This window comes from Belonocnema kinseyi, chromosome 1 (genome assembly GCF_010883055.1).
Source record: "Belonocnema kinseyi isolate 2016_QV_RU_SX_M_011 chromosome 1, B_treatae_v1, whole genome shotgun sequence".
Taxonomy (NCBI): domain Eukaryota; kingdom Metazoa; phylum Arthropoda; class Insecta; order Hymenoptera; family Cynipidae; genus Belonocnema; species Belonocnema kinseyi.
Genome location: NC_046657.1, coordinates 45,308,513 through 45,319,960, shown reverse-complemented (window position 1 = coordinate 45,319,960; position 11,448 = coordinate 45,308,513). Strand labels below are relative to the sequence as shown.

At 19.7% G+C, this 11,448-nt stretch overlaps 1 protein-coding gene across 2 annotated transcripts in view; it reads left to right on the top strand.

Moving 5' to 3' along the window:
* The first annotated feature begins 206 nt into the window (after positions 1 to 206).
* The window catches only part of LOC117178708, a 25,046-nt gene continuing 13,804 nt past the window's right edge, over positions 207 to 11,448 (top strand). The window contains exons 1-2 of one of the 2 annotated variants that reach the window (XM_033370142.1): positions 207 to 556; positions 1,298 to 1,422. In XM_033370142.1, coding sequence (XP_033226033.1) covers positions 446 to 556; positions 1,298 to 1,422 — 236 coding nt within the window. In that variant the 5' untranslated portion in view covers positions 207 to 445. Of the gene's footprint in view, positions 557 to 714; positions 947 to 1,297; positions 1,423 to 11,448 lie in introns of those variants that run through there. The other variant, XM_033370137.1, reaches the window with a different exon arrangement.

Here is an 11,448-nt window from a genome sequence, read left to right as displayed (position 1 = left end):
TTTGCATTTTAATAAAATTTCATGATTAAATAATAATAAATAGATAAACTAATAAAACAGTAATTTCTTTTCCAGCCATTATAAAATTGAATAATTAAAAAATGAAGAAGAAAGAATTTTTCGGGGTTTTGGATTTTGAATGACGCGCCACTGTGGCGTCATCCTAGAAGAAAGATGGCCACAAACAAGTCTAAACTCGAGGACGCAGTCGTGCTTTGTGTACACTCGAGTGTGTTTTTAAAAGAAGTTTATTTATGAAAATTTCGATGCGTTCTTTGCTTGACAGTCTGGATCAGTTGTATTGTCCCAAAAATGTCGAATGCCGTCGAAATCCGAAAAAACAACGAATAAGAAGGTGGTTCAGTGAGGAAAGCGAGAAAGAGAAACTTTACAAGAGTGGTTGGCGCCTCTCGAGAGCCCGATTTTTCCCCTTTTCTCAGCGAAAATGACGGCAAACATCGCCGAAACCGCGTTAGCGAAAAAATTGGACAATTTAACCCTGAAGGAGTGGCTCCGCGAAGTTGGACCCGTGCGACGGAAGGAAATTCTAAAAAAGGTACGTGATGAATGTGTCACTAGTTTCGAGGTTATGTCATGTCGACTCTACACCCAAACCAAACTAAAAACTTTCATCAATCACAATTCATGCGCACAAAGCACAAAAAAAGGAAGGATGCAAGTCAGTATTTACAATTTGTTTTTCAACTTTTCAACAGTGTTTGTTGCGTTTTACCGATTTTCATTAATTATCCGCGGTTCGGATTTTCCCTAATTAATCAAAAGTGCGATTAGTGAAATTAGAAATAATTGGTTAATGTACGTCAGAAATGCAAACTGCAAAAGTACACGTGTGCAATGCATATTAGTGAGAGAGTTTTTAGAAAAATCTGTGACACCTGTGCCCACTTTTTCCACTTGTCGAGAAAATCCAAAAGTTTCGAGTCGCGTGAGTTTTTTTTCCTCTCTTTTTATTCTCTAGGCTCGAAATCAAATTCTACGTTTCTTTATAGACCTTTTTTTCCTGACCTTGAACATTTTTCTTAATTTTCATCACAAACTTTGACCTCACGCGCACATATTTGAGAGTTTAAGTGTTTTTTCCAAATTCCAATGGCTGGCAGCTGCGAAAAAAGGATTTTTTTTTCCTTTCCGGAAGAATTTGAAAAAAACGTGTGAGAGAAAACGAAATGAAAAAAATCGAACGTAATTGGGAAGGAATTTTTCCGTGGAAAAGTGAAAAAATATGCTTCTTTTTAATGGTTTCAAGGTAATTTGATATTTGATATTTGTTTTTTAGTTAAAAGTCGAACTGGAGGGATTGGGTTTACCAAAATTACGTCGCGGACTGCGTCACGGTTTGATCCATTTGTTTTCGGAATGTTCGGTAATTGTTGAGAGGTTACCTTCAAATTCTACACTTGGGTAAGTACTTGTTCTATTCACTAGTTTTTTTCCCCCACAAGTTTATTACTATTTTATCAATGCTTTAGAATTTTCTAAAGTATTTTTAGATCTGTTGGAATGTTTAAAATCTTTAAAACGTTCGTGATATCTTCAAGTTTTGTTAAACATTTTCAAATCTTGAAAATTATTATGAAAAGCTTGTGAAATTTTGTAAAATATTTTGAAATCTTCGAGAATATTTTTTAAACTATTGAAATCATTGAAAGTTTTCCGAAATCTTTTGAATTTTTTATTTAGTGATTTAAATTTAATTTTTTTTAATTTTCGAAAATATTTTGACATCTATTTGAAATGTTCTAAAATATTTTTAACATTTTCAGACATTTGTAAAATATTTAAAATCTTCAAAACTACTTTGAAATCTGTGAAATGTTTTGAAATTCTTTTTAAATCTTTGAAATTCTAAAGAAATTTTTAAACCTGAAATATTTCTAAAATATTTTGAAATCTGTTTAATTTTTTCAAATTTCTTAAAATAATTTGAAATCTTTAAAATCTTCGAAAATATTTTTAAAACTGTTGAAATCATTGAAAGTTTTCCCAAATCTTTAGACTTTTTTTATTTATTTAGTTATTTAAATGTGATTTTTTTCTTCAAATTTTCTAAAATATTTAGAAATCTTTCTGATATCTTCTAAAATATTTTTTAAAAAAATCAAAAATTTGTAAAATATTTAAAATCTTCAAAACTATTTTTAAACCTGTGAAATTCTTGTAAAATCTGTGAAATTCTAAAATATTTAAAAACCTGAAATATTTCTAAAATAATTTGAAATCTGTTTAATTTTCTCAAATCTTTTCAAATTCCTTAAAATAATTTGAAATCTTCGAAAACATTAAAAAGAAATTGAAATCAACAAAAGTTTTATGAAATCTTTTGAATTTTTTATTTATTTTAATTAATTTTTGTTTTCAAATTTTTTTGCAAAATATTAAAAATCTTCATAACTACTTTGAAACCTGTCAAATGTTTTGAAATTCTTTTTAAATCTTTGAAATTCTAAAATAATTATAAATATTTTTGAAATTTTGTAAAATATTTTGCAATCTGTCGAATTTTTAAAAATATTTTTAAATTTCTTAAAATAATTTAAAATCTTTCAAATCTTTGAAATTATTTAAAAAAAATTGAAATTATTAATAGTTTTCTAAAATCTTTTGAAATTTTTTATTTATTTAATTAAATTTAATCTTTGTTTTCAAATTTTCTTGCAAACTCTTTTAAATCTTCAAAACTATTTTAAAACACTTTGCAATTTTCAAATTATTTATTCTTATTCAATTTTTTTCTTCAAATTTTAAAAAATATTTGTAAATCTTTCTGATATCTTCTAAAATATTTTTAACATTTTCAGACATTTGTAAAATATTTAAAATCTTCAAAACTACTTTGAAACCTGTTAAATGGTTTGAAATTCTTTTTAAATCTTTGAAATTCTAAAATATTTTTAAACCTAAAATATTTATAAAAAATTTTGAAATCTGTTGAAATCATAGAAAGTTTTCCCAAATCTTTTGACTTTTTTATTTATTTATTTAATTATTTAAATGTAATTTTTTTCTTCAAATTTTCTAAAATATTTAGAAATCTTTCTGATATCGTCTAAGATATTTTTTAAAAAATCAAAAATTTGTAAAATATTTAAAATCTTCAAAACTATTTTTAAATCTGTGAAATTTTGTGAAATTCTTGTAAAATCTGTGGAATTCTAAAATATTTAAAAACCTGAAATATTTCTAAAATAATTTAAAATCTCTTTAATTTTTACAAATCTTTTCAAATTCCTTAAAATAATTTGAAATCTTCGAAAACATTGAAAAAAAATTGAAATTAACAAAAGTTTTATGAAATCTGTGAAATTTTTAAAAATGTTTAAAAATTTTTTTAAATTTTTCAAATCTTCGAAAATATTTTTAAAACTGTTAAAATAATTGAAAGTTTTCCGAAATATTTTGAAATTTTTATTTAGTTATTTAAATTTCATTTTTTTTTCTTCAAATCGTCTAAAATATTTAAAAAAATTGAAATTATTTAAAGCTTTATGAAATCTTTTGAATTTTTTATTTATATAAATTTAATTTTTATGTTCAAATTTTCTTGCAAAATCTTTTAAATCTTCAAAACTATTTTAAAACACTTTGCAATTTTAAAAATATTTGGAAATCTTCTTATATCTTCTAAAATATTTTTAACATTTTCAAACATTTGTAAAATATTTAAAATCTTCAAAACTACTTTGAAACCTGTTAAATGTTTTGAAATTCTTTTTAAATCTTTGAAATTCTAAAATATTTTTAAACCTAAAATATTTATAAAAAATTTTGAAATCTGTTGAAATCATAGAAAGTTTTCCCAAATCTTTAGACTTTTTTATTTATTTATTTATTTATTTAGTTATTTAAATGTAATTTTTTTCTTCAAATTTTCTAAAATATTTAGAAATCTTTCTGATATCTTCTAAAATATTTTTTAAAAATTAAAATCATTAAAAGTTTTATAAAATCTTTTGAATTTTTTATTGATTTTAATTTAATTGTTGTTTTTCAAATTTTCTTGAAAAATATTTAAAATCTTCAAAACTACTTTGAAACCTGTGAAATGTTTTGAAATTCTTTTTAAATCTTTGAAATTCTAAAATAATTAAAAATATTTCTGAAATTTTGTAAAATATTTTGAAATCTGTTGAATTTCTAAAAATATTTGTAAATTTCTTAAAATAATTTGAAATCTTTTAAATGTTCGAAAACATTTTTAAAACTGTTAAAATCATTGAAAGTTTTCCGAAATATTTTGAAATTTTTATTTATTTATTTAGTTATTTAAATTTCATTTTTTTTCTTCAAATTTTCTAAAATATTTAGACATCTTTCTGATATCGTCTAAAATATTTTTTTTTTAACCAAAAATTGGTCAAATATTTAAAATCTTCAAAACTACTTTGAAACCTGTGAATGTTTTGAAATTCTTTTTAACTCTTTGAAATTCTAGAATATTTTTAAACCTGAAATATTTATAAAATAATTTTAAATATTTCTGAAATTTTGTAAAAAATTTTGAAATCTGTTGAAATCATAGAAAGTTTTCCCAAATCTTTTGACTTTTTTATTTATTTATTTAGTTATTAAAATTTAATTTTTTTCTCAAATTTTAAAAAATATTTTAAACTCTGAAAAATTTCCAAAATCTTTTAAATCTCCGAAATTATTTTTAAACATTTATTTTAATTCAGTTTCTTTTTTTTTTTAATTTTCTAAAATATTTGAAATTTTTCAAACATTTGTTAAATATTTAAAAATTTCAAAACTAGTTTGAAACCTGTCAAATGTTTTGAAATTCTAAAATATTTTCAAACCTGAAATATTTCTGAACTAATTTGAAATATTTCTGAAATTTTGTAAAATATTTTGAAATCTGTTTAATTTTTTCAAATCTTTTCAAAATTCTTAAAATAATTTGAAATCTTTCAAATCTTCGAAAATATTTTTAAAACTCGTGAAATCATTGAAAGTTTTCCGAAATCTTTCGAATTTTTTATTTATTTATTTATTTAAATTTAATTTTTGTTTTCAAACTTTCTTGCAAAATCTTTTAAATCTTCAAAACTATTTGAAAACTCTTTGCAATTTTTAAAATACTTATTCTAATTTCATTTTTCTCTTCAAATTAAAAAACATATTTGAAAATCTTTCTGATATCTTCTAAAATATTTTTAAAATTTTCAGACATTTGTAAAATATTTAAAAAAATTTTCAGCATTCCTAAAATCATTTGAAATCTTTCTGAAATTTTCTAAAATATTTTTAACTCTTTGAAACATTTGCAAAATCTTTTAAATCTTCAAAACTATTTTAAAACACTTTGCAATTTAAATAAATATTTATTTTTATTCCATTTTTCTTAATTAAAATTTTCTAAAATATTTTGAAATCTCTGATATATTCTAAAATAATTTTTAAAATTTTCAAACATTTGCAAAGTATTTAAAATCTTCAAAACTGCTTTGAAACTTGTGAAATGTTTTGAAAATCTTTTTAAACCTGAAATATTTCTAAAATTTTGTAAAATATTTTGAAACCTCTTTAATTATTTCAAATCTTTTCAAATTTCTTAAAATAATTTGAAATCGTTCAAATCTTCGAAATTATTTTTAAAGCTGTTGAAACCATTGAAATTTTTCCTAAATATTTTGAATTGTTTATTTATTTAGTTTATTTAGAAATTTTTCTGATGTCTAAAATATTTTTTAAAAAATCAAAAATTTGTAAAATATTTAAAATCTTCAAAACTATTTTGACCCCCCTGAAATGTTTTTAAATTCTTGTGAAATCTGTGAAATTCTAAAATATTTTTAAACCTGAAATATTTCTGAAACTTTGTAAAATATTTGGAAATCTTTCTCATATCTTCTAAAATATTTTTAAAAAATTCAAACACTTGTAAAATATTAAAAATCTTAAAAAATATTTTGATATCTCTGAAATTTTGTCAAATGTTTGAAATTTGTTGGATTTTTAAAAATCTTTTCAAATTTCTTCAAATAATTTGAAATCTTTAAAATATTTATTCTAATTCAATTTCTTTTTTTTTCTTCAAATTTTCAAAATCTTTCTGATATCTTCTGAAATATTAAAAATAATTTTTAATGTTTTGAAATGCATGTTAAATTGTTGAAATTCTAAAATATTTTTAAACCTGAAATATTTCTAAAATAATTTTAAATTTTGTAAAATATTTTAAAATCTGTCGGATTCTTTGAAATCTTTTCAAATTTCTTAAAATAATTTTAAATCATTCAAATCGTCGAAAATATTCTAAAAACTATTGAAATCATTGAAAGTTTTCCGAAATCTTTTGAATTTTTGTTTATTTATGAAGTTATTTAAATTAAATTTTTTTTCTTCAAATTTTCTAAAATATTTTGAAACATTTTTGACATCTTCTAAAATATTTAAAACTTTTTGAAATCTTTAAAATGTCTATTCTAATTCAATTTCTTTTTTGTTCTTCAAATTTTCTAAAATATTTGGAAATCTTCAAAACTATTTTAAAACCTGTGAAATGTTTTAAATTTCTTGTCAAATCTTTGAAATTCTAAAATATATTTAAGCCTGAAATATTTATAAAATAATTTTCAATTTTGTAAAATATTTTAAAATCTGTTGGATTCTTTGAAATCTTTCAAATCGTCGAAAATATTTTTAAATCTATTGAAATCATTTAAAGTTTTCCGAAATATTCTGAATTTTTAAAAATTTATTTAGTCATTTAAATTTAATTTTGTTCAAATTTTCTAAAATATTTGGGAATCTTTCTGATATCTTCTAAAATATTTTTTTAAAAAATCGAAAATTTGTAAAATATCTAAAATCTTCAAAACTATTTTTAAACCTGTGAAATTCATTTGAAATTCTTGTAAAATTTTGAAATCTGTTTAATATTTTCAAATTTCTTCTAAATAATTTGAAATCTTTGAAATCTTCTAAAATATTTTTAAAACTATTGAAATCATTTAAAGTTTTCCGAAATATCTTGAATTTTTTAAAATTGACTTAGTTGTTTAAATTTAATTTGATTATCAAATTTTCTAAAATATTTTGAAATCTTTTTGACATCTTTAAAAATATTTGAAATTCTTTGAAGCATTTGCAAAATTTTTCAAATCTTTTGAAATTCTTGTTAAATTGTTAAAATTCTAAAATATTTTTAAACCTTCGAAATTATTTTAAAACATTTTTAATTCTTTAAAATATTTATTCTAATTCAATTTATTTTTTTCTCTTTAAATTTTCGAAAATAGTTGGAAAACTTTCTGATATCTTCTAAAATATTTGAAAAAATTTCAAACATTTGTAAAATAGTAAAAATCTTTAAAACTATTTTGAAACCTAAGAAATGTTTGTAAATTCTTTTAAAATATTTGAAATTCTAAAATATTTTTGGACCTGAAATATTTCTATAATAATTTAAAATTTTTGTAAAATATTTAAAAATATTTTAAAATCTTTTGGATTTTTTAAAATCTTTTCAAATTCCTTAAAATAATTTGGTATCTTTGAAATCTTCGAAAATCTTTGGAAAACAATTGAAATAATTTTAAGTTTTCTGAAATCTTTTGCATTTTTTCTTTATTTATTTATTTAATTTAAATTTTTTCAAATTTTCTAGAATAGTTTGAACTCGTTGATACATTTGCAAAATCTTTGAAATTATTTTAAAACACTTCGAAATCTTTAAAATGTTTATTCTAATTCAATTTCTTTTTTTTTTCTTTAAATTTTCTAAAATATTTTGAAATCTTTCTGATATCTTGTAAAATATTTTTAAAAAATGGTAAAATCTTAAAAATCTTCACAACTATTTTGAAACCTGTGAAATGTTTTGAAATTTTTGTCAAATCTTTGAAATTCTAAAATATTTTAAAACCTGAACTAATTTTAAATTTTGTAAAATGTTTTTAAATCTTTTGGATACTTTGAAATCTTTTAAAATATCTTAAAATAATTTGAAATTTTATAATTTCAAATTTAAATTAAATTTTTTTCTTCAAATTTTCTAAAGTATTTGAAATCTTTCTAATATCTTCTAAAATATATTTTTTTTAAATTAATGTTTTGAAATTCTTGTAAAATCTTTGCAATTTTAAATTATTTTTAAACCTGAAATATTTGTAAAATAACTTGAAATCAGTTATTATTATTTAAAATTAGTTATTTAAACTCTTTGAAACATTTGTAAAACCTTTTGAAATCTTTAAAATATTCATTCTAATTCAATTTCTTTTGTTTTCTCTTCAAATTCTCTAAAATAGATGAAATTCTTTCTGATACCTTCTAAAATATTTGAAAAAATTTTAAATATTTGAAAAATATTTAAAATCTTCAAAACTATTTTGAAAACTGTGAAATGTTTTGAGATTCTAAAATATTTTTAAACCTGAAATATTTGTAAAATAATTTGAAATCTTTCAAGTATTCGAAAATATTTTTAAAACTATTGCAATCATTTAAAGTTTTCAGAAATTTTTTGAATTCTTTATTTATTTGTTTAGTTATTAAAATTTAATTTTTTCTTCGAATTTTCTGAAATATTTTAAATTCTTTGAAACGTTTGCGAAATATTTTAAATCTTTGAAATTATTTTAAAACATTTTGAAATCTTTAAAATATTTATTCTAATTCAATTTTTTTTTCTAATTTTTTAAAATATTTGAAATCTTTCTAATATCTTCTAAAAGATTTTTAAACAAATTTAATATTTTGAAATGCTTGTAAACCTTTGAAATTCTAAACTATTCATAAACCTGAAATATTTATAAAATAATTTGAAATCTTCCTGAAATTTTGTAAAATATTTTGAAATCTTCTAAATTTTTGATTTAATTTAATTAGCTATTTAAATTTAATTTTTTTTTCGAATTTTCTAAAATATTTTGAACTCTGATACATTTTCAAAATCTTCCGAATTATTTTTAAACCATTTGGAATCTTTAAAATATTTGTTCTAATTCAATTTCTTCTTTTATTTAATTTTTAAAATATTTGGAAATCTTTCTGTTATCTTTTAAAATGTTTACAAAATTTTGAAACATTTGTAAAATATTTAAAATCTTCAAAACTGTTTTTAAGTCTGTGAAATGTTTTGAAATTCTTGTGAAATCTTTGAAATCCTAAGATATTTTTAAATCTTTGAAATATTAAAAAAATTATTTGATATCTTTCTGAAATTTTCTAAAATATTTTGAAATTTTTGAATCGTTCGTGAAATCTTTCAAATCTTCGCAAATGTTTTTAGAAAGTATTGAAACATTTGTCAAATATTTCAGATCTTCAAAAATTCTTCAAATAATTTTAAATCTTTCTGAAAGCTTCTAAAATATTTTTAAGTTACTGTAAAATATTTTGAAATGCTTATAAAATTTTTGAAATCTTTGAAGTGTTAATAAAATATTTTGAAATGCTTATAAAATCTTTGAAATCTTTTAAAATATTTTGAAATCTTTGAATTGTGTGTGAAATTTTTTTAATCTTCGAAAACATTTAAAAAACTATTAAAATCAATAAAAGTTTTCTGAAATCTTTTTATTTATTTAGTTTTTTTAAATGTTCTAAAATATTTTTAAAATCTTCCAAATCTTCAAAACTATTTCGAAATAGTTTTAAAGTGCTTATGAATTTCCTAAAATAATTTGAAAACTTTACGAAATCTTTTAAAATATTTCCGAATCTATTGGAATAATTAAAATTTTTAAAATGTTTGTGAAATCTTTTTTATTCATTTAGTTATTAAAATTAAAATTTTCTAAAATATTTTCAAATCTCTCTGATATCTCCCAAAATATTTTAAAACTTTGGAAATCTTCTAAAATTCTTTAAAATCTCTTGGAATCTTTGAAATCTTCAAAAATATTTTGAAAAGCTTGTGAAATATTTGGAAAAACTATTTAAATCATTAAAAGTTTTATGAAATTTTTTTTTTTTTTTAATTTAAAATACTTTGAATTACTTTTGAAATTTTGTAAAATATTTTCAAATCTATTAGAATCATTAAAATTTTGGAACGTTTGTGAAATCTTTTGAAATTTTCTGAAATATTTTCGAGTTTTCTCAAATATTTTTAAATCTTATTAGATTTTTTGAAAGGTTTGTAAAAATGTTCAAAACTTTGAAAATATTTTTGAAAGCTTGTGAAATCTTCTGGAATATTTTGAAATCTTTGGAACGTTTGTGAAATTTTCTATAATATTTTGAAGTCTATTGGAATCTTTTAAATTTCTTAAAATAAATTTGAAATCTTCTAAAACATTTTTAAATGCCTGTAAAGTCTTAAAAATATTTTGAAACACTTGTCAAATGTCTGAAATCTTTTGAAATATTTTTAAAACTTTAAATCGTTTGTGAATTCGTTCACATCATCGAAAATATTTTTAAAACTATTGAAATCATTGAAAGTTTTCCGAAAACTTTTGAATTTTTCATTGTTTAAATTTAATTTAATTTTCAAATTTTCTAAAATATTTTGAACCATTTTAAAATCGTTAAAATATTTATTCTAATTCAATTTCTTTTTTCTTCAAATTTTCTAAAATATTTGAAATCCTTCTGATATCTTGTAAAGTATTTTAAAAAAATTTAATGTTTTGAAATTCTTGTAAAGTCTTCGAAATTCTAAATTATTTTTAAACCTGAAATACTTATAAAATATTTTGAAATCTTTCAAATCTTCGAAACTATTTTAAAAATTATTAAAATCATCGACATATTTCCGAAATCTTTTAAATTTTTTATTTAATTTAATTAGTTACATTTATTCTAATTCAAATTCTTTTTTTTCTTCAAATTTTCTAAAATATTTGAAATCTTTCTTATATCTTCTGAAATATTTTTTAAAAGTTCAAAAATTAGTAAAATATTTTAAATCTTCAAAACTATTCCTAAACTTGTGAAATGTTTTTAAATTCTTGTAAAATCTCTGAAATTCTAAGATATTTTTAAATCTTGGAATTATTTCTAAAATAATTTGAAATCTGAAAGTTTTCTAAAATCAGATGTAATCTTTAAACGAAATTTAAATAATTTGAATTACTTGTAAAATATTTTTTAATATTTTGAACCTTTGAATAGTTTGTGAACTATTTGAAATCGTTGAAAATATTTTTTATTCAGTTAGTTATTCGAATTAAAAAATTTTTTTTTATGGAGAATTTTTTTCATTTCAGATTTCAATCCGTTGAAATCATTTTGATCCTGCTGTTTTAGAATGTAATTTTGAGAAACAATGTAAGCAGCAATACATGTTGCAATTAATGCAAAATCTAGTAGTTCTCTGGCGACATTGTTCATTATTACATAATTCGGAAAATTTGTCAAGAAAAAAAGATTTCATGTAATCAGCCGAGGAATACGCCTGAATTTTTCCGGAGCGTTTTGAGCAAAATTTTGAATTTTGCAAAAATTGTTCATATGCAAAATCCAAAATTTTGCTCA